This window comes from Gigantopelta aegis, chromosome 4, assembly GCF_016097555.1.
Source record: "Gigantopelta aegis isolate Gae_Host chromosome 4, Gae_host_genome, whole genome shotgun sequence".
In the NCBI taxonomy this organism is placed as follows: Eukaryota; Metazoa; Mollusca; class Gastropoda; order Neomphalida; family Peltospiridae; genus Gigantopelta; species Gigantopelta aegis.
In genome coordinates, this window is record NC_054702.1 from 92,453,989 (window position 1) to 92,478,880 (window position 24,892).

At 37.2% G+C, this 24,892-nt stretch overlaps 1 protein-coding gene across 1 annotated transcript; it reads left to right on the forward strand.

Annotated features, from left to right (window-relative positions):
- The first annotated feature begins 2,473 nt into the window (after positions 1-2,473).
- Positions 2,474-24,811, forward strand: LOC121370069 (xanthine dehydrogenase/oxidase-like). Its single transcript, XM_041495169.1, has 14 exons — positions 2,474-2,652; positions 6,399-6,456; positions 6,873-6,969; positions 14,318-14,426; positions 14,883-15,009; positions 15,289-15,350; positions 16,637-16,690; positions 17,439-17,549; positions 18,116-18,257; positions 18,871-19,038; positions 19,517-19,593; positions 20,954-21,047; positions 21,410-21,522; positions 24,623-24,811. Exons 1-14 carry the CDS (start codon positions 2,608-2,610, stop codon positions 24,809-24,811), a joined length of 1,446 nt encoding a protein of 481 aa, XP_041351103.1. The 5' UTR covers positions 2,474-2,607.
- Positions 24,812-24,892: the final 81 nt, after the last annotated feature.

A 24,892-nucleotide genomic window follows, 5' to 3' on the forward strand; every position in this document is an offset into this window, starting at 1 on the left:
AATATTCTTGTTATAATTTTTATAGGGTTTAAAACAACACCCTTCTTTCAAATAAAGAACCTTTAAACACTGCGTCCGTCTTTGTGTTGTAATCCAGTTTAACATATATATATTCAGTGGAACCTCGTTAGTCCGGACTCCAGTAGTCCGGAATCCTCACCTTACGGACGGTTTTTTTGCAAAACGAATTAAACGATCACTCAGTAAAGTTATTCATTAATCCAGATATTCAGCTTCCGGAACCGGACGGTCATAATTCTGAACCAAATGTTAAAAGTAAAGGCAAATTGCTTTGTTTGACCGGTCGCCGCTGATTGAACATAAAAGTAATCCGCCAATTAACGCTCAAGGAATCGAGAGAGATAAAATGGCTGCACGGGGTTTCACACCGCAGTTTATTTAACCATTCACCTGTGTCTATTTGGTGTTAGTCGGATAGAGCACAAGTGTTCAATGTTTTTTTAAATATAATTTCTTTGATCTAAGACCAGACTGGCTGTTTTATTTTATGAAAAAAAAAAGAAGAGTATTTTATTTTTAAAAGTGGGTAACTCTTGATCATACCCTACGGTACCCCATGACCTCGTTTTGTAACTACCCTCCTAACTTACCTGTATGATTTATTACTGAATACTGTTCATAATTGTTTTGGTGTCCAACTCAAGAGTATTGCCAGTCACCCAAAATAAAGACAAAGCAAACGTCTTTATATGTTATTGTTATCAAAACACTGTCTCGCGACTCTTTCACAAGTGGAACAATGCTCATTCAGTTTCACGCCGGTTTTGAGAATTGTATTTCTGTGCTAGGGGCGGAGGGATGTATCATGTCGGCGCTAGTATTATATCAGTAGATATAGCAGAAATGAATTATAATTTCGCCATTTTATACATGTTTAAAATATAATCTGTAAACGTAAAAACTTTAAACTAATAATGATTGTATATAAGTGAGAAACAATATGCATTCCTCAACAACGTACCCACTTCGTGGAAATTAACTCAACCACGTGGCCTAGATTTACAACATTAACCGGTACGACTAATAAAATTTAAAACTTGTTGTCGCTAGTAATCAAACATTTAGTATCAGAATTTTATTTCACTCAGGCCGCTATTCAGCGGCATATGAGGTACATTAACAATAATTATATGACAGTGACAAGATGGGGTTTACAGCAGAAAATTTATATGTACAATATCAAAACAAAAAAGGTCTAATAATAATAATACAAAATGAAATATATTTCTAATAGTAATAATATATATATCAACAATGTAACATGTCTTAAACAGTATTTCATTTTATTTAATCGCATTTTCTAACTTTAAGACAAGCACCTGGCAGTACACTACTGAATAGTAGACTGGCCTCACGGACATGCAAATAGCGCCTTATTCACACCACGAGACGGATCAACAGAACAAAACTGGTTGAAGAAATGTCTGGTTCTAAAATCGAATGTGTCGTTTTTATTTTGTTTGTGAATCAAGGGAGGTTACATTTCAGAAATTCGTTAATCCGGACGTTTTTTTTAAAATTACCATACTGTCCGGACTAACGAGGTTCCACTATATATATATATATATATATATATATATATATACACACACATACACACACACACACACACACGCACACACACACATATATATATATATATATGTGAAGCCTGAACGGGCGAAAATTTGAATTAAAGAGGGATATATGACTTTTAAAGGAGGCTTATAATATAATACACACACACACACACACATACATGCATATGGCTTATTTAGGGTATGTGGGCATTGTATAAACGTTTTCGGAATTTATATATATTGAGATATATGCTGCAAGAAAGCAAGCCAAACGCAATTTAATTTAATATCGTGCAAACCACTTGTTGGTGAAATCAATTTAGACTCGGTCGGTAATTATTTGTGGTTGTTTTTTTTGTTTGTTTGGGTTTTTGTCTTGTTTTTCTTGGGGGGGGGGGGAGGGGTTGGTGATTTTCTTTAAAGGGACATTCCTGATTTTGCTGCATTTTAAGATGTTTCCGACTAATAAAATATTTCTACGATTAAACTTACATATTAAATATATTTTCTTGTTTAGAATATCAGTGTCTGTGTATTCAATGTGTTTCTAGTCGTCTTAATATTTATAAGAAACCCAAACTGTACTTTGTCTTTAAATAATTTCGTACGTACGAAAAATACATATTTTAGGAAATAAAATGAGATGTAACCTAGTACAAATATTAGAACGACCAGAAACACGTTTAATATACAGCCACTAATATTTTATGTTGAAAAATATATTTGATATGTAATTGGTCTCTGTTAGTCTTACAAATCTTACAAATTGCAGCAAACTCAGGAATATCCCTTTAAAAATGTTACGGTCGCACGGTTTTTCAAGGGTAATCCTTATTGGAACCACAACTATTATTTTTGTTTGGCCTAATGTATTTCGATTGTTTTTTAGCCGGACCGTTCGCAGACGCCGGAGCCACGAACGGTCGGACTAGCTACCGTGCACACGACCCACATACGTGGCTGTTTTGTTGACCTTGAGTCTTGTTATAGACCGAAGAATTGATTTTCGTCAATACTGCAGGTCAACATGGAGAAGCAGACGACACTGGTGTTTTTCGTCAACGGCCAGAAAGTATGTCAGCTACTAACAGTCGTAGTCTACACAGTTTATATTATCAATATTTAACAGTCGTAGTCTATAGATAGATTTTAAACACATGTAGTTTACACAGTTGATACCGTAACCATCTGGTGACTGGTCAGGTCAGGTCATAGGGTTTTACGTGCACATTCAGAACGAACAGTTGTAGCGCACGCCATAACCATCTAAAGGTAGACGGGATTTTATACATGCACCTTAGCCGTATGCACTTAGTAACTTACTCTCGAGTGCCAAATAAACGTACACCTACGTTTATTAAATTTGTGAAAAAATGTTGGTGTCTACGCTTATTCAGCACCCTACGTTTAATTACATCTTTAAAAAATGTAATCCCCTACGCTAATTCGGCACCCAACGCTTATTACAATTCTTAATTTATCAAATGCTTACATACAGCCTCTATTAGGGGTTCCGATTTTCCGCGAAAACGGAATCGCGGACGGAATTGCAAATCTTACACGGAATTTACAAATAAAATGCCAACTTTTGTGGTCAGATAATACATTTATTTATTTATTAATATACATACATTGTTTTTCTGCTTACTTGATCATTTGAACCATTAAGGTACGTTTCCGAACATTGTTGGCCGCCATTTTGTTTTTATTGCTCGGCTCGGTTCGGTTTTATTCGGTTGGGTAAATTCCTAGGATGCGTTTGATTGAGTGCTCGCCTGTAAATCGATGCAACAGTTCACGCAAGCACTTTATATAAATTAATCAATTACACTTCAACACTTCATCTTTTCACCAAACATTGAAGACGGAGGTACCGAATTCTTAAAGGTAAATATGACTTTTTGTTAAGCTATGTATACTAGAGTAGATAAAGTACAGTTCCTTTAGGATAAGGGGAACTGGCCCAAACTTTATCTACATTCTTTCCTCTTTTTATATATATTTTTTTACATTACAAATTCCACTCATTTTAATTACAAATTCCACTCAACCTTTTTATTTTCACTTGCAAATAGAGTTTATTAGAAATTAGCGAGAAAAATTAGGCAGAGTTACATCCCCTAACCGCGTTCCAGTTCCGGCGCGTTCCGCTAACAGCTGGCATGGCCGATGACCACAATTGTTTGTGAATCTTCAGCTGAGATTTATGCATGCCAGCCCCTGGCATCACCAGTGTCCCCACCTATGCTTTAAAAATAAAGAATGATACAGGTAAAAATGAAGTTTTCAGAATTATTTACAGTAATAAAGCAGGACGCCTGATAATGTACCTTACAATTTTAGGAGTGTTCGCGCGGTTATCACACACTACCCAATGATCTTAAGAAAAGAGGCACGTATTTTTAGTGTGTATAGACACGTTGACTGGGGACCATCTAACTAGACACCTGCCAATCATGGAACCACAGGTACAGGCCACGGAAAGAAAAGCCCAAGTAACTAAGAAAACACTCCAATTATTATTTCAGTACGTGGGTTAATTTATGGACAAAACATAATACAGTTATTTTGACACTGACAATGGTGGTTTATTTCGTATTGGAAAATTATATATTCTTATTGCTGGCTTACTGGGATGGATATTATTATACAACATTGCGATGCATCCACAAAAATCAGGTACGTTTTGTTTCTTCATTTCTAAGACTAATTCCTGACGTGACACGTTAAGTATTACGTAACCACTGGCTCGCCAGAGGGCGTATTCACTGGAATGGTACAAAATGGCTGTCACATTTAACCGTTTTATTAATTAACTATATGATTATACTTGTTGATATTAAGCAATAATGTGCATTATATATTGTTGAATATGCATACCAGTCCAAAAGCCTTGCGCGGGCATCCCTTTAACGTGCACATTCATAGCAAGCTGTTGTAGCGCACGCCTGTCATGGGCACAGGTGTCGACTTTTGCTGACTCCTCCGTCCAGGACAGGAAAGGGTTTTGGGTGAGTGTGAGGAGGCATATCCGCATTTTAAGTGCTGACCGAGATTGAGAGCGCAAAGCAAAGTTTCTAGGGGTTTCGGGGGTATGCTCCCCCGCAAAATTTAGAGCCGACGCTCCCCTACCCCGCCGTGCCTGCTGGCTGAAATGAGAAATAGCCCAAATGAGTACACCGACGGGGACCAAACCGACCGCGCATCAAACGAGTAAGTAGGCCATGAAGTGGCGACAGCGGGTTTCCTCCCTCAATATCTGTGTTGTCCTTAACCATATGTCCGACGCCATATAACCGTAAATAAATGAGTTGAGTGCGTCGTTAAATAAAACATTTCTTTCCTTACTTCAAGCGAGTGCTTTACCACTGGGCTATGTCCCACATCCATAATCAGCTTGATTTTGGGACAAAAGTCTGTAAAATTATATGTGGGACAGACAGATGAATGGAGAGACAGACAATCAGAGACAAAGCCTATAGTACCTTCCAGTTGGACAGGTACAAGACTAAAAACAGCAAACACATTTTGGCAACACAACATCATGTATCATATTGTTACTTTTTGTAGCAGCTTAATATAGTCCAGTTTAGGAAATATTTCCTCATTAAAAAATATGTACACTACAAAATTACTTTGATCCTCTGTAGTATTTAAATAACCCATTGGTTTGAAGTTACTTTTTATATGTAGTATTGACAACAACTGTATAACAGCAACACGAGATGTTCAGGCATGAAGACTGTATACTGTCTATGATTTTTTTTTTTACATGGTACCTGTCAGTTGAGAGCACTCACTAAAATTAGTAGGCACCATAACTGGCATATCAAAGGCCGTGGTATGCACTACCCTATATGTGGAATGGTGCATCTTATAAAAGATCCCTTGCTACTAATGTAAAAATGTAGCGGGTTTTCTTACTAAGACTATATGTCAAAATTACCAAATGTTTCACATCCAATAGCCGATGATTAATAAATCAATAGTTGTGTCGTTAAACAAAACAAACTTTAACTGTCTTTGTTTTATCAAGCTGGTGAAGACTCAGTCTAATTAAAATTAGCTCCACTAGTAATAGTGGAGCTAATTTTAATTAGATTGGTGAAGACTATGTATTACTGTGCACTGATTCGGTTTTTAGTTCTTCCCAACACCCTGATTATTTAGGGGAGATACGGTCCCACATATTTAATAATATATTATCTGCTCATCCATAAAATTAATAATCTTTGAATCAAAGTTTGATTATATTCGTCTCAGGGCAACGCATGTGGTAATTGTGTGTGTATGTGTGTGTGTGTACGAGCGCGCGCGTGTGTGCGTGTGCGTCTGTGCACGCGCACGTGTCTGTCTTCGCGCACGTAAAGGCTCGTACAGACTGGTTACGGCGCGTGCGTGCGATCCGACTCTTGCGTCCGATGCGTTTGCGGCTTGCAACTTGGGCATATACACCATACCATATGCGATTATTTCATTGAATCTTGCCGCATGCGTTTTTCAGCCGCACTCATCACACACGTCCAGTCTAGACGCGGTCATTGAAGGTATTGTATTTCTTTCTTTAACTGGACTGCACGCACGCGCCACATAATGACATTTAGTCTAAATGAGTCTTAAATGTTTACTGATATCGCGTTCGCTTTTATTTGTTGTTATATTATTTTAATGACATACAAGAGAGAAGAGCGGATATTAAGCTTTCCTAAGCCAGAAAAAAAAGAAAAAAAAAGAGAAGATTTTATAGTCTTACGTTAAATTTATGTTTTGCATATTTCTTTCGATGCTCTATTTAACTGCACTGTCTTGTTCTTCTAGATACAAGAAAATAATGCTGACCCGGATGAAACTCTCCTGCAGTATCTTCGCAACCGCCGTATACTTTTTCAACACAAATTCTTTGATCTCTAAAAGCCGGTCATAGACATCAAGATAAAAGTGAAACAATGATTAATAACTGTTAAAATATTTAAAAACTGTCTGTTGACAATACATACCACACCATAGACATAACCAGGCAAATACATGTTCTTTGTCCGCTACACTGTTTCCTCTGGTGTGTGTGTGTGTGTGCGTGCGTCTGTCTGCGCGCGTGTGCGTATTTGTTTGTGTGTGTGCTTGAGTCTGTGTGTGTGTATGTATGTACGTACGTACGTACGTGTGAGTGTGAAATATTTTATTAGTTGATGAATTTTTTTAAATAATAATACTTAACCTCGCGTTCATTAATCCACATAGCTGTTGTAGTTGACGGATGCATAATAAAACAAAAAAATCTTTAACACGTCTCAGTTCATCTGACTGGTTCGAAGCTCGGCTGTGGAGAAGGAGGGTGCGGTTCCTGCACGGTGATGGTATCCAGATATGACAACATCACTGATAAAATTTTGTATCTTTTATAAATGTGGTAAAATACGAAACAGTATGATTAATAAATCCTACCAAGAACAGACACACGGATTCTGTGTTGAGGCGCAAATGCAATCGTAATGTGTGTGTGTGTGTGTGTGTACACGATGGCAGGAACATATACAAATATTAAAATCTTCTGACGGATTTATAGAATTGTTCATTGACCTGAGGAACTTGTTTCGGTGGATGCGTTGATTGCGCGCAACAGCACGCATCCACATCATGCGTGCACATTTAAAGATTTCTGACATCGTTGACATTTTCTTGGGGGAAGTAAATACATTTATCTAGCAATCACTATATAAGATAGTGGCAAGATGTGTTAACTAGGTACATTTCTATATTTTCGGTCACGGACCAAACACATAGCTTTCTGGGACGGAACTACTTTTACACTAGTAATGATCAGCAAAGGATTGGTGTATTGTTAAATGTTACTTGTTATTTTATTTCCCATTGATAGCTATGATTTATAAAAAAAAAAAAAAAAAATCGTTTCAAAAAGAAGATTTGTTTTAAAAATAAGAAACAAATTGTTATTTTATATGAACTATTTTGTTTTGGTGTGTAGATACACGATACGGCATTCAACATGTGTGAGCGTACTACTCTAGAACACGGTAAAATGGTTAATGACATTAATTTTACGAATTGCAGCATAAATAATATTACCGGATACGGTCTTAAGATATCGGCTTAGTGTAATTAATTCAGGGCCGTAGCTTGGATTTTTTTATTATTATTATTTTATTTATTTATTTTTATTTATTTATAACATTTTTTTTTGGGGGGGGGGGGGGGGCAATCGAGTAGTTAATAGTCTAAAACTCTTTAAACGGTTAGCTACGGCCTTGTAAATGTAACATTGCGTGTCTATGCTGACCTCACAACGACCATGAACACCGCAAACCCCTGATGCCTGAAACACAGTCCCCTGTTGCAAATACTCATAAAATGTGTCAGAATGGGTTGTGTCAATGGCTGCTGTCGTGCACGGATATTGTATGCTCTCGGTCGGTTTCTTGAATGTGGAAGTCGTGCATTTGTTCTGTCCGTGAACCCGTGACGTCAGCTGCATTCCGACACAGAATTGATGTGCACTGTGTATTGAAGTGATGATTGAGCAATCGCAGGTATTCTATTGCGTTAAGGTACAATATATATACTGACACACAATGAAAACGCAAAAACAACTTTTCATTGCAAATAACGACAAACTATTAATGAATTGATGGATAATGAAATATGACATTAATGACTGGTATTCATGAGATACATTCACATAAGTATCTGGTGTGTCCACCATTGGCCCATGAGCATGCGCGAAGACGACGGGGAAAGGATTGGCACAAACATCTCAAATAAGCCACAGGAATGTTCCTCCACTCCTCCTGCAACGCCTGTGCAAGCTCAGCGATGTTACGCGGTGGTGGCTGGCGGTGACGTACACGACGTCCTAACTCATCTAACTTGTGTTCTGTTGGGTTCAAATCCGGTGAAACGGCGGGCCAGTTCATAACGGTGATACCGGCTTGTTGCAGGAATGCCTGGGTAACTCTTACAGTATGTGGACGGGCATTGTCTTGTTGAAACAGAAGGGGACCTCCTGGTCTTCGGTGATGGCGCAAAAGTGGATGGAGAACTGGTCTTAGAATAACGTCAACATAACGCTGGACTGTAAGGGCATTGTGGACAATGATGAGATCACTCCTGAAATCACAGTTGATTGCCCCCCCCCCCCCATACCATCAGACAACTTCCGTCAAACCGATCACGTTCCCTCACACATCCTTCAGCGTACCGTTCATGGAGTCTCCTGTACACACGTGCTCTTCCATCAGCAAAGGAGACTGAGAAACAGGACTATGTGAGAAAACAATGCTCCGGTAAAAGGCTGGTGGATGATTACCATTCTGGAGAGAAAACTGTAGTTTCGCAGCACGATGTCGCGGTGTCATGATGTTACCGTTGTACAGGCATCTGCATCTGAGTCCAGCCGTTCTGAGTCAATGGATGACCGTCATCAGACGGATAGGACTTCCATGACGTCCTATCGTGTTGCTTGCTGTCATCGTCGCAGTTCTGAACCGATCACGGAGGTAGTGTCGTCGAATCTGCCGATCTTGGCGTGGGGTCGTAACGGGACGTTGACCAGGTCGAGGTCGATCACGGACACTCCTGGTCTGTTGATGACGTTCAACAAGTCGTCCAGTAGTTGATGGATGGACTCTAAAGGTCCTGGCAACTTGGCTTTGCGAAGTCCCCCCTTGAACCATGCCCAACGCTCGCTCCCTTTGTTCTTCTCTGAGTCGTGGCATTCTTAATGTGACGAGGAATATGACACCGTTACGTGACTTTTATGTGTCCACATACTGGCATTTCATGTACATTGCATGCAGCATGATTGAGCATGTAGTGAATGCATTTCACACCATTTTGTGTGTTTCTGCTATTGTATGTGTAACGAGAACAAAACCAGGATTAAAACCCAGACAAAAGTACCAGTCAATGGCTTCCTCTCATAAATTGTTATTTTAAGTCCAATAAATATATTTTTCATTAATCACAACAAAATATTGAAAAATATCTCTTTTACGTTTTCATTTTGTGTCAGTATAGTAGGCCTGATACATTTCTTTAATGTGTATACTTACTTTCTCTTTCTTTTTCCTTTTTTTCTTTTATAAATTATTATAAGTACAAGTTGTTGTTGAACAACGTACATGTTTTTTATAAGACACTGAACAGTTTTGTTACAGATAGATCAACAAGCTATAACACTAAACGTTTCACTCACCGAAACATGTAGCCCGAGTATTCTGACTGTAAGAGAGCTAGACGGACATTTGGACATAAATACGCTCTCATTAGCCCCGAGTATTCTGACTGTAAGAGAACTAGACGGACATTTGGACATAAATACGCTCTCATTAGCCCGAGTATTCTGACTGTAAGAGAGCTAGACGGACATTTGGACATAAATACGCTCTCATTAGTCCCGAGTATTCTGACTGTAAGAGAACTAGACGGACATTTGGACATAAATACGCTCTCATTAGCCCCGAGTATTCTGACTGTAAGACAGCTAGATGGACATTTGGACATAAATACGCTCTCATTAGCCCCGAGTATTCTGACTGTAAGAGAACTAGACGGACATTTGGACATAAATACGCTCTCATTAGCCCCGAGAACTCTGACTGTAAGAGAGCTAGATGGACATTTGGACATAAATACGCTCTCATTAGCCCCGAGTATTCTGACTGTAAGAGAGCTAGACGGACATTTGGACATAAATACGCTCTCATTAGCCCGAGAACTCTTACTGTAAGAGAGCTAGACGGACATTTGGACATAAATACGCTCTCATTAGCCCCGAGTATTCTGACTGTAAGAGAGCTAGACGGACATTTGGACATAAATACGCTCTCATTAGCCCGAGAACTCTGACTGTAAGAGAGCTAGACGGACATTTGGACATAAATACGCTCTCATTAGCCCAAGTACTCTGACTGTAAAAGAGCTAGAGGGACATTTGGACATAAATACGCTCTCATTAGCCCCGAGAACTCTGACTGTAAGAGAGCTAGACGGACATTTGGACATAAATACGCTCTCATTAGCCCCGAGAACTCTGACTGTAAGAGAGCTAGACGGACATTTGGACATAAATACGCTCTCATTAGCCCCGAGAACTCTGACTGTAAGAGAGCTAGACGGACATTTGGACATAAATACGCTCTCATTAGCCCGAGAACTCTTACTGTAAGAGAGCTAGACGGACATTTGGACATAAATACGCTCTCATTAGCCCCGAGTATTCTGACTGTAAGAGAACTAGATGGACATTTGGACATAAATACGCTCTCATTAGCCCCGAGTATTCTGACTGTAAGAGAACTAGATGGACATTTGGACATAAATACGCTCTCATTAGCCCCGAGTATTCTGACTGTAAGAGAGCTAGATGGACATTTGGACATAAATACGCTCTCATTAGCCCCGAGTATTCTGACTGTAAGAGAACTAGACGGACATTTGGACATAAATACGCTCTCATTAGCCCCGAGAACTCTGACTGTAAGAGAGCTAGATGGACATTTGGACATAAATACGCTCTCATTAGCCCCGAGTATTCTGACTGTAAGAGAGCTAGATGGACATTTGGACATAAATACGCTCTCATTAGCACCGAGTATTCTGACTGTAAGAGAGCTAGATGGACATTTGGACATAAATACGCTCTCATTAGCCCCGAGTATTCTGACTGTAAGAGAACTAGACGGACATTTGGACATAAATACGCTCTCATTAGCCCCGAGAACTCTGACTGTAAGAGAGCTAGACGGACATTTGGACATAAATACGCTCTCATTAGCCCGAGAACTCTTACTGTAAGAGAGCTAGACGGACATTTGGACATAAATACGCTCTCATTAGCCCCGAGTATTCTGACTGTAAGAGAGCTAGACGGACATTTGGACATAAATACGCTCTCATTAGCCCGAGAACTCTGACTGTAAGAGAGCTAGACGGACATTTGGACATAAATACGCTCTCATTAGCCCGAGTACTCTGACTGTAAAAGAGCTAGAGGGACATTTGGACATAAATACGCTCTCATTAGCCCCGAGAACTCTGACTGTAAGAGAGCTAGACGGACATTTGGACATAAATATGCTCTCATTAGCCCCGAGAACTCTGACTGTAAGAGAGCTAGACGGACATTTGGACATAAATACGCTCTCATTAGCCCGAGAACTCTTACTGTAAGAGAGCTAGACGGACATTTGGACATAAATACGCTCTCATTAGCCCCGAGTATTCTGACTGTAAGAGAGCTAGACGGACATTTGGACATAAATACGCTCTCATTAGCCCGAGAACTCTGACTGTAAAAGAGCTAGAGGGACATTTGGATATAAATACGCTCTCATTAGCCCCGAGAACTCTGACTGTAAGAGAGCTAGACGGACATTTGGACATAAATACGCTCTCATTAGCCCCGAGTATTCTGACTGTAAGTGAGCTAGACGGACATTTGGACATAAATACGCTCTCATTAGCCCCGAGTATTCTGACTGTAAGAGAGCTAGACGGACATTTGGACATAAATACGCTCTCATTAGCCCCGAGAACTCTGACTGTAAGAGAGCTAGACTGACATTTGGACATAAATACGCTCTCATTAGCCCGAGAACTCTTACTGTAAGAGAGCTAGACGGACATTTGGACATAAATACGCTCTCATTAGCCCCGAGTATTCTGACTGTAAGAGAGCTAGACGGACATTTGGACATAAATATGCTCTCATTAGCCCCAAGTATTCTGACTGTAAGAGAGCTAGACGGACATTTGGACATAAATACGCTCTCATTAGCCCCGAGTATTCTGACTGTAAGAGAGCTAGACGGACATTTGGACATAAATACGCTCTCATTAGCCCCGAGAACTCTGACTGTAAGAGAGCTAGACTGACATTTGGACATAAATACGCTCTCATTAGCCCGAGAACTCTTACTGTAAGAGAGCTAGACGGACATTTGGACATAAATACGCTCTCATTAGCCCCGAGTATTCTGACTGTAAGAGAGCTAGACGGACATTTGGACATAAATACGCTCTCATTAGCCCCGAGTATTCTGACTGTAAGAGAGCTAGACGGACATTTAGACATAAATACGCTCTCTTGAGAGCGTATTTATGTCCAAATGTCCGTCTAGCTCAGAGTACTCAGGCTATGAAACATGTAACGTAATTAATAATATTTATTGCCGATGCATACTACATTTATTGATGCCCATGCAGGAAACTTCGCTACATACCAATGCAGCCAGGTTAGTATTCATCTGAAGATACGAAATACTAATAAAAAGGGAGCTATTTGGACAACAACTAGTATAAAAGTTGATATACTATAGAACCACATCCTTATGCTCACTAAAGTAGTGTCGTCAATTATTTCTTTCATACTAAACTGACAAATAATTTTTTTGTAAATAGCTATTTAATAATGCTCTATGTAATTTAGCATTTACTTGTTTGGGCTCTCATTGATGTACAAGGTGGTGTTTACTCTTGAAATTGAAATGAATATGTCGGTAAACAGGAGATTTGTGACCTTTATTGGAACAGACTATAACACATTTTGATGATATGTGTCAATTTCATTTACCCTTAAACAAACCTTTAATTTAAAACTGTCCGTCTAGCTCAGAGTACTCAGGCTATGAAACATGTAACGTAATTAATAATATTTATTGCCGATGCATACTACATTTATTGATGCCCATGCAGGAAACTTCGCTACATACCAATGCAGCCAGGTTAGTATTCATCTGAAGATACGAAATACTAATAAAAAGGGAGCTATTTGGACAACAACTAGTATAAAAGTTGATATACTATAGAACCACATCCTTATGCTCACTAAAGTAGTGTCGTCAATTATTTCTTTCATACTAAACTGACAAATAATTTTTTTGTAAATAGCTATTTAATAATGCTCTATGTAATTTAGCATTTACTTGTTTGGGCTCTCATTGATGTACAAGGTGGTGTTTACTCTTGAAATTGAAATGAATATGTCAGTAAACAGGTGATTTGTGACCTTTATTGGAACATACTATAACACATTTTGATGATATGTGTCAATTTCATTTACCCTTAAACAAACCTTTAATTTAAAACTGCAAGTTAACTGATTATTTTGAATTGCAACATAAATTATTAATTATGAGCAGCATATTTAGTGAATATAAATTCAATATAAGTACATTAGAAAGTTACACAATCTTGCAACCACTTAAAGGTGCTATATTAGAAGTTATATGTGAGAAATAAAAATGTATTTTCTACTAGTAGATAAAATTATTTCCTATAATCGTTTATGGGCATATAGTTAAAGGTGTAGTCTTTAAATGTTAAAAAAAAAATTAATTTAAAAAAAACATGATTTGCAATAGCTGTCATTATGCAACTTTGAGATAGCACCTTTAATACTGGTATAATATACTCTGTCAAAAAAGAAACGCATAGGCGAAATATTCATGGAATTCTCTTTTTAATACAAATTTAGTGGCATAATTTCGTTATTTATGATCATATCACAGTCAAATTTGACATGATTATGTGACAATCAATGGATTCATTGAGGGTGATCAATCCTAGCTGTGACCATAGCACCACAGGCGAACATTCTACCACCAAGCTAAATCTCGCCCACATTGACATTAAGAACAGTAGGACACGCACAGAAGAGAGAAAGATATAATATTGTAAAAAGGATGGATTGGTTACTTCAGTTGTTTTCCTCAACCAGAAAGTCACCTGTCAGTTAATGCTTGTCTGGCACCGATCTGTTCTCTACACGGCATGGCGGTCACCACGGTGGAGGGGATTGGTAGCACCAAGACCAGGCTACATCCAGTTCAGGTATGTTTACTAGACATAAATTTGTCTTTGTGTTCATCTGAAAACTTTCAGAACAAATTCTTTACTTGTTAGTAACAAGTTATACCAGCTAGTTGGTATGTAACAGACCGTAGTATATTACAGGCTTTTAAGACGGTGAGTCAGTGGTAAAGTTTCTTTTGTTTGAAACCCCCGATACACAATATTTCATTAATTAATCGTCTTTTGGGTGTCCACAATTTGGGTATCGTGTAATGAAGAATAAATTAAATGGAAATAAATAACAATTAAAGATCAATGAGATACTATATAATTGTATGATAAAAAAAGTGTTTGGTTTAATGACATATAGAAGAAGATAGCACTGGTTATTTAATCACCGGCTATTAGATGTCAAACTGTTGAAATTTTGTCATATAGTCTATCTAGAACTTGTTTCAAAATAATCAGTGGTTATTTTCTTTCTTCGTGGCATAGCAACAACTGGCCAATGCTCATGGTACTCAGTGTGGATTCTGTACCCCGGGAATCGTCATGTCCATGTACACCCTTCTGAGAAACAACCCCAGACCTACACAGAAAGAGATGGAGTCATACTTTGATGGTATACCAAATATAAAATACATAAATAAATATATCAGTTGTTAATATATCGACATTTGTTGAAAGAAAAGAGGAAAAGGATTCTCAGTTTCATGCAGTTTAATTGGAACAATTAGGTTAATATTTATAGATCTCTTTCGAAAACAAAAACAGAATGATTTTAAGTTTAAAGTGAAGTTTGTAAACAGCAATTAAATTTTGTATTTGTGTCTGATCTTATTTTTAGAGATAAGACCTAACATGTTTCAGTTATTATTATTATTATTATTATTATTTGCAGGAAATCTTTGCCGGTGCACAGGATATAGACCAATATTGCAAGGGTTTAAATCGTTCATTAAGGTATTATTTCTTTGTAACATCTTACTACCAGACTAGATAGAACAAGCTTTCATTTGGACTGTTAATAGCAAATAAATTGTCCATGGGCAAATTAAATGTAGTGTGTACAGGCAAGTTATCCTGGAACCTTTATTAGCCAGGATTGCCACAAAGTAGATGGGTAGTTGAAAGTACCAAATCGATCGGTCACTAAACAATTTCCCAATTTTCTACTGGAACCACTCTTTAATCAATGTTGCTTTTATGATGAAATCAAAACAACAAAACATTTAGAATATCTCATGTCAAATTATGTACAAGACGGAGTGGGGGATTTTCCGACATAGCAATGACTGCAAAAATCAATGCAGACATATATCCTTCTACATGGCAAGTCAACAAAATACTGGACAACAATATAGTGGACAACAATTAATACTTCTCAATACGAATTCTCATATGTTTGAAACCTTGGGTGCAGATATTTCAGATAGTTGAATTTTCAAGTTAAATTAAAATGTACTTCCTTGTAATAGATTAAGACAGAATATGGTGTTACTGGTACTGAAAATATATTTCTTGTTTATTTCAATTTTATTTTTGTGCTTATATCCAAATAAGGTTCATGCATGCTGTCCTGGGCACAAACCTCAGCTATCTGGACTACATTGTATCTGTCCAGGACAGTGGGTTAGTTGTTAGTGGTTGGGAGCTTATTAATAATACCAGGATGCGAACCCTGTACCTACCAGCCTTATGTCCGATGACTTAACCACGACACAGTTTAAATATTGATCACTTGATTCACTAAACATAGAGGGGTGGGATGTAGCCCAGTGGTAGAGTGTTCGCTTGATGCACAATTGGCCTAGGATCGATCACCATCGGTGGACCCATTGGGCTGTTTCTCGTTCCAGTCAGTGCTCCACAACTGGGGTAACAAAAGCTGTGGTATATACTATCCTGTCTGTGGGATGGTGCATATATAAGATCCCTTGCTGCTAATCGAAAAGAGTAGCCCATGAAGTGGCGACAATTGGTTTCTCCTCTCTATATGTGTGGTCCGTAACCATATGTCTGACACCATATAACCGTAAATCTGAGCATAGAGTACATTTGTACTTTCATTAGGTGAGATTTACATTAGGGACACATGATATACTCTTTAATTCCAGCACACTCAAGTTTGTGTATACACCATGTGGCTGCAGGATTCAAAGTTATTTCATCATTTCATTTGTTTTTACTGACAATATTTGAATTAAAATGATATTGATATGATTAACACATGTAACTCTTGTTTCTAGGATGCTTGTCCAATGGGTGCTAACTGCTGCCAGAACAAAAGTGTTTGTAATGAGGTATGTCTATAACTATGTTTGTAACATACATGTACTGGTGACTTTTTTCAATATACCCCTGGACCCCTCTAAGCAACTTGTGCGCTTCGTGCCTCACCATAAGCCTAAACGACACCTCCCCCTCAAAATCGTGGCTACGGGCCTGATATGTTATATTATAGGATTTTAGCAATAAGAGAATATTTGGTTTTATCTGTTGCATATAAGAAATGGGAAACAAAAGCACATTTTCAAGTCTGTCCACTAGATGTGTATAATACGGTTATTCAGCACTTGTTCTGGAGCTTAAGAAGGCATCTGCCGCCACAACATAAGCTACTCCTATCGAATAACAGCAAGGTGTCTTATATGCTTTTACACATACAACAGATCACATGTACAAGGACCCATCACATCTCAGGTAGGTGCCTTACTAGCTACAAGCCACTCAGTAATACAATACAGTTAGAGCAGCTCAGTGTATGTATTTCATTTAATTTCATTATTAATATTTTGTATTATTATTATTGTTATTATTATTATTATGTAGTTTTGGATGTAGTATATACAGTTGAATCCTGTTGGCTCGAATCCCGCCGGTGATCAAGAAAGTGTTCGACCCATCGGGTAATTCAGTCTAACTATTTGGTCAACAATGTGTAAGTGTAACTTGGGATTTCGTTTTTGGTTCGAGCGTTGCAGTGTATTCGACCTTTCAGAGTTTGACTCAATGAGAATCTACTGTACATGTGTTTTGTATTTGAAACAGGTGAAGAATTGTGAAAATGGTCTTCTGAATGGAGAGGTCAATGGGACATGTAATGACAACCACCTTCTCTATGATCCTTCACAGGAACCGATTTTCCCACCAGAGTTAAAGGTTTATATGTCCTTATTCATAAATCCTGTTATGGTAATGATACAGTTACTAATTAAAGAACATATAGATCAAAGTATTTTAAATGATAAAACTTTAAAAAAAAATGTTTTGACTGAAATCACCGTAAAATTAAAATATTAAAAGTATTTTAAATGCATACATATATATTTATTTATTATTCTTTAATCTCTATGCTTAAATTTTTTTAAATATTAATTGTATTGATTTATGAATATATTTTCATATACATGTACATGTAGTTACATTAATACAAAGTTAATACATTAATACAAAGTTGATGCATTAATACAAAGTTAATACATTAATACATAATTTAGGTTTAAATTAAAAAACAAAATTTAAAATTAACAAAACCTTTTGTAATATTATGAATCTATAATTATCGATCGTAACATAAACTTTAGAAGAGAGTCACTTTGAAAATTAATAATAAATTATTAGAAGGTATTTATTTACGTTTATTTTTATGTTAGAGGTATGTATATCGCCCACAGTATTATATACCTAAGTGCACACAACTTGAACATTTTACTTTTTATACACAGCTTAACGCACACATCTATAACACACCACTGAAATTCTGCAACTCTCAAAGCACATGGTTTAGACCGACATCCTTGAATGAACTGTTGGAGCTGAAGAAGCTATATCCTAGTGCCAGACTGATTGTGGGAAACACTGAATTGGGTGAATCAATCTTTTGGTTAATATTTATATATTCTGTAACTCACAGACACAGGCCTTTCCCCAGGATTTGTTTAGGGCGCTTACATTTTAGCATCAGTTTAATTAACATAAACCAAGTCAAAATAAGTGGGGTAATTAATGGGTTGAAAACAATTACCGGGTAAGTGTTTGTCTTCAATCCAGGAAATTATCTTTTTATTTTATTTTTAAATTAAAATTATTATACTATATTATATATTATTGACATGGCCATTATATTTGAATTATGAGACAGTTCATTACAGTTTAACAGTATTGTGCATACAATATGCATTGTATGAATGCTAAGTGTTTGACAGGTTCCATTGCATTTATAAATTATTTTTCTTTAATGCTTTCTGTGACCGCTTCCGCTTATTTTGTTTAAAATAAGACTAAAATAAAAAATTAAACTTATCATGTTATACTGGAAAATAAAAAATTAAACTTATTCTGTTATACTGGTTGTTAAAATAATATTTCTGAAACTGATTATTACACATATCACTATTCCAGTTAGTTCTTTTTAAAAAAAAGTTTTTAAAATTCACAGTTAAGGAGTAGACTCAATAAATAAATATTAGTTTTATTTTAGGAATAGAGAAAAAGTTTAAGAATGCTGAGTTCCCAGTTCTGATATGTACAACACACATTGAAGCAATGAATGAAGTACGGCTAGATGAACGCGGGTTAGTGATTGGTGCGTCCGTCACTCTGTCCCGGATACAAGAAGCCATGCAGAGTGCTGTTGACAGTTTGCCAGGTGTCACCATACAAGCATTTTAGAAATATTTAGATCTCGGCATTTTTGTTGTAACTAATACATTAATTATCTAAATCGTCACACTGGCCTCTTTCTCATGTAGAAAATGTAAAAATTATTAAAACAATTTTACTGAAATTATTTTTATTTATATATATATTAATGCAATTTGCCATTGAGACATGGACAAAAAACATGCATATTGGGTCAATGCAAGAAATGATTACATTTAATATGAAATTTCATTATGATTACTATCTGGTTAGTGCATATGTGATTTAAAAGGGTCTGTCTTTGGCTATGCAATGACCCATTTCAACATCAACATTTTGCAAGAGTAACTGACAAAAGATTACACATCTTCAATACTGTTGTAATATCTCTTTCTTATCCAAGATGTTTGGTCAACTAAAAGTGTCATGTCATTGTTTATATGCTTATACTCTAGACATTGCATGTGTATACATTTTTCTTCCAGAATGGAAAACTCGTATATTTGCTGCTTTCTTGGACATGCTACAGTGGTTTGGCAGTCACCAGATCCGAAATGTTGCGGTAAATAGTTTCATTGTCAATATTTCAATTGTCAATGCATGCCTACATAACATTTCTGAATTAGTTTTTCTTTTCATTTATTGCAGTTCATTTATAAGATGATATATAATGTATCTGCGAGGGGTGGGGCGGGACGTAGTCTAGTGGTAAAACGCTCGCTTGTTGTGTGGTCAGTCTGGGTTCGATCCCCGCCGGAGGTCCCATTGGGCTATTTTTAGTAACATGCAGCCAATGCACCATGACTGGTTATATTAAAGGCTGTGGTATGTGCTATCCTGTCTGTGCATATAAAAAGATCCCTTGCTACTAATGGAAAAATGTAGTGGGTTTCCTCTCTGACTGTGTCAAAATGACCATATGTTTGACATCGAATAACTGATAATTAATAAATCAATGTGCTCTTGTGGTGTCGTTAAACAAAAAAACCTGCAGGGGGGATTTATAGCCTCTGTGTGCACTTTTGTCTTGTAACAAACTAATATGTGTAATACAATTTTATATTCTTGGTAGTCTAACCTGCTCATTTGGTCACTCTATTAATCAACCACATGTTTTAAGCTTTTATTTTATATTCAACCATACTGTCTAATATAATACTATGAATCTATATTAATGAGCCACTTGTCGTTAGAGGCGATATTTAGTACTCCAAAGGAGACTGGGCTCCTAACCTTTTATATTCACTGAATAGTGCTTTATGTATTATAGTATTACAATTAATAATTTCCACTAGCCCAGATAAAAAATTCACTAATTAGGACCAAGGGCTAGTGGATTTGTTGAACCCTGGAAACCAAAATGTGTACAATTAATACCAAGCAATATTTATTTTTATATTGATCATTCTCAAATAAATGTTAATATAGTGTTGTTAATTAAACGTCTTACACACCCGTTGGTGAGAACATCATTCATTTGATAACTCATTCTTGTTTACACATGTATGTGTCTTAACAGTTTCAAGACATACAACTGACTTCCTCTAGGTCACCAATGCCATACATTCAATGAAAAAAGAGAACAATCAAAATTGATTATACTGTGACATATAGTTAACCTGACAATCATTTGTCTGTGACACGTAAGTTAGCTACAAGTGCCAAAGCTGTAAATAACTTTTAGTCAAAAAAGATGTTAAAATTTGATTTAAACCTGTTTTTTCAGGATATGTAAGAAATAGAATAATACATTTGTGTGCATTAGATACCATTTATCTTACAACTCGTTGTTTAAAAACGTATCCAACTTGCTTTCGATTGTTAGATACATTTTAAAACAACTCGTTGTGAGATAAATGCTATCTAAAGGCCACTCGTGTATTATTCTCTATAGCAATACAGCTGCTTTTTGTGTATTACAGGCAATTGGTGGAAACATAATGACTGCCAGCCCAATTTCTGATTTGATTCCTTTACTAATGGCTGCTGGAGCTGAACTGTATGTGATGTCAAAGGGTACGGTTTTGGTTTAGCAGCATATCAAAATGGTTTTCTTGTGGAACATTATTTTATATTAAATGAATTTAGCCAGAATATGTATACTATTATACTATACTTATTATTTATGGTATTATTATTGCAACCTAAATTGTAATATATATATACCACCATATTTTCAGATTTCAAAATAATTAACAAAATCATTGAGCATGGGTTAAAGTAAGTGTTTTAAACACATACCACTAAATTGAATTACAATACATTATTTTTCTGGTAACACCCACCCCCTGCATCAATTGTACCAGATTTGTGCTATTTCAAAATCTTTCATGTACTGCTGATGGTTAAGCACAACATAACTGTTAAATGTATTTCAGATAACAAACCCAGGCATGTGAAAATGGATCATTCCTTCTTGAAAGGCTACCGGAAAACAGACCTGAATCCAGAAGCAATCTTAATATCCGTGAACGTTCCATGTAGTAATGAGGTACAGTGTTGCATGGAATAATTAAAGTATCAGGTGTCAATGATGGTGGTGGTAGTAGTAGTGGTGGTGGTAGTAGTAGTGGCAGTGGTACTGGTAATACTAGTTGTGGTAGTAGTAGTGGTAATAATATATTTCTCGCTTAAGCCAGTGCACCATGACTGGTACATCAAAGATTGTTGTATGTGCTATCCTGTCTGTGGGATGGTGCATATAAAAAAATCCATTGCTACTAATGCAAAAATATAGCAGGTTTCCTCTCTAAGACTATATACCGGCCTCGGTGGCGTCGTGGCAGGCCATCGGTCTACAGGCTGGTAGGTACTGGGTTCGGATGCCAGTCGAGGCATGGGATTTTTAATCCAGATACCGACTCCAAACCCTGAATGGGTGCTCCGCAAGGCTCAATGGGTAGGTGTAAACCACTTACACCGACCAGTGATCCATAACTGGTTCAACAAAGGCCATGGTTTGTGCTATCCTGCCTGTGGGAAGCGCAAATAAAAGATCCCTTGCTGCTAATCGGAAGAGTAGCCCATGTAGTGGCGACAGCGGGTTTCCTCTCAAAATCTGTGTGGTCCTTAACCATATGTCTGACGCCATATAACCATAAATAAAATGTGTTGAGTGCGTCGTTAAATAAAACATTTCTTTCTTTCTCTAAGACTATATGTCAAAATTACCAGCTGTTTGGCATCCAATAGCCGATGATTAAAGGTCCACAATCATGGCACATTATTAATACACAGTATATTAAACAAATACATAAACATTACAGTATTAAAAATAAAAAACAAAAATACCATCTCAGTTATTAATAAACTGACTTTTTATAAAACGCTTGGGGAAAAAACCCACTGCTCAGTCGATTTGACCCACATCAGACCTGTGATATAGCATCAGGCGTTCTGTTAGTAGGTCAACATGCTGACAGCAGAGAATGATTGTTCGAAAAACATCTGATTCTTAACAGACACTAGTTTGGACATTTTGGTTTTAACACATTTGTACATCTACTCTAATGGTACCTCAATTGGTGAGGAGGTGGTATATAAGCATGTTAACCTAGTTACCTACCTACCTGTGAACAGCAGGACACAAGTTCAGTCCCGACTTTTGAAAGTGGGATATTAACATTTGACTGTAATAAAAATATGTGTTCAGATCAGAACACATTTAAAACAACAAGCAGAATAAATAACATTATTTTATTGATTAATATCACATAAAATAGGGATCTGAATTTATTGTCTTAGATCGGTATGATGCAATGCAGGTATGAACACATGCAAATAATAATACAATTTATCTTGCTACTTACACCCATTACTACAGGTGTTGTTCATTGTTTGTTAAGCTTACAAAGAGGCATGATTATTTCATAACACTTCCTGTGGTGTCCTGATTACTGGGAAACTGCTGTCATTGTTAAAAGGTGACCACTGGCAGACAGTAGGTATGATCGCATGCCGGTGTAGACCGTATAGGGGCAAGATCGCATGCTGGTGTAGACGGAGCTAATTACTACATGAAAGGTTCTTTTGTTCTTGAATTTGCATTTGAAGTCTGGAATAGAAGGCATCCGGTGTCGACAGATTTTTTGTTTCCTAATAAATTAACAGTAGCTGAACAGGACTTTAAAACTGTTCCAGTTTACACATAATGCCGGTTTAGATAGATGCCGGTTTGGACAGTGTGTGTGTGTGTGTGTGTATATATGAACTTTGTGTGTGTGTGTATACGCATGCACACACAAAATGTTTGTATTTAATTATGAAATGCAAGCCCCATATTTTTTTATCATTCTGGGCTTGGTACCCTCCACTGGCGTAGGCAGGATTTTATATTGGGATTGGGGTGGGGGGGGGAGGGGGGGGTAGAACCCACACTATATATATACATGTGTATATATGATTTTATAAAATTTAATAGTTTAAAAAAAAAGGTTGATGGGGGTGGGGGTGGGTTCCTGTATGCCCCCTGCCTACGCCACTGCAGAGATGGCGCATATGGCCTAACACTTTTCAAAGAGGCACTTTTGTGGGTTATATTTGTTGTATCTGTGAAAATGTCCTCAACTGAATTTGAAAGAAGAGTCGTACCACTATATTTTACACTGCCGTCCCTGCTCTGGTACCCTCCCCGCCTCCTCCCGTCTCACCCTTTTGAGCTCTAGTTTAGCTCGTGCTCGTCGTGGTTTCTTGTTTGCTGTATCATGCGCAATCATAGAACATGTGCCGGTGGGGATACAGGCTTGGAACAGATATGTTTAAAAAAAAAAATTAATAATTGAAAAAAAATATATATATGTGTCATATTTATCGACCACCTTAAATAATTGTCGTAATCCCCAGGGATGAAGTGGTCACTGCAGATCCTATCCCATCATGATGGTCCTTTCCATTACGTATGGGTTCTGTTTAAGAACCATTTCCATGCAAACCCTGTGATTGTCGGTTTGTTTAAAGTTCGGAAAAACTGCTGCTTTGATACATCCAAACATTAAACAATGGTTCACCATATTTTACATTTGAAAACTATCTCAAAAAAGAATATTACATCCATACAGTTCAATTCAATAGAATAAAATTTCCACGTTTTAAAAATACACATGTTCCACCTTCCCAGTAAAATGTCTGAAAGGCTGTGAAGAGCAAACTGATGAATTACTCATCGGCTATTGGGTAACAAACATTTGGTAATTCTGATACATAGTCATCAGAGGAAACACACTACATTTTTCCTAATGCTGCAAGGGATCTTTTATATGCACTTTCCCACAGACAGGAAAGCACATACCATGGCCTTTGACCAATTAGTGCACTGGTTCGAACAAGAAAAAACAAATCAGTTGAATGGATCCACTGAGATGGTTCGATCCTGCGATACAAGTACCTCAAGTGAGCACTCACCCGACTGAGCTAAGTCCTAGCTGCCATCATGGTCAGCACCACCACCACAATCGCCATCATCATCATTATTTGTGGAATGCATATGTTCACAATAGTAAATATTGAATTCCAAAATGTAGTATGAAAATGGTCATGCTTGTTTGATTATTTTAATTGGTGAGTAATTTTTACTTATGTTTGGCACATTTCAGCAAGAACACTTTTATGGCTATAAAGTAGCCAACAGAAAGGATGATGACATATCTATTGTTAGTGCTGGTTTGGACGTGCAGTTTCAGAAGGGAACAGATGTGATTGAGAACATCTCCTGTGCCTATGGAGGCATGGCAGAAACAACTGTCATGGCACTGAAGACAATGGCAGCACTTGTAGGGAGGTAGGCGATTTTCATAAATTTAACAATTCTTACATCCACCATTGATATTGATCTTCCTATTTACCTACAACAGTTATTTTAGATG

Coding starts and splice junctions, on each gene's coding strand:
- LOC121370069 (XM_041495169.1), top strand. CDS start 2,608: ATGGAGAAGCAGACGACACTGGTGTTTTTCGTCAACGGCCAGAAA. Junction 15,351..16,636: donor GGTTTAAATCGTTCATTAAG/GTATTATTTCTT, acceptor TCTTGTTTCTAG/GATGCTTGTCCAATGGGTGC. Junction 19,039..19,516: donor TGCTGTTGACAGTTTGCCAG/GTGTCACCATAC, acceptor TTTTTCTTCCAG/AATGGAAAACTCGTATATTT.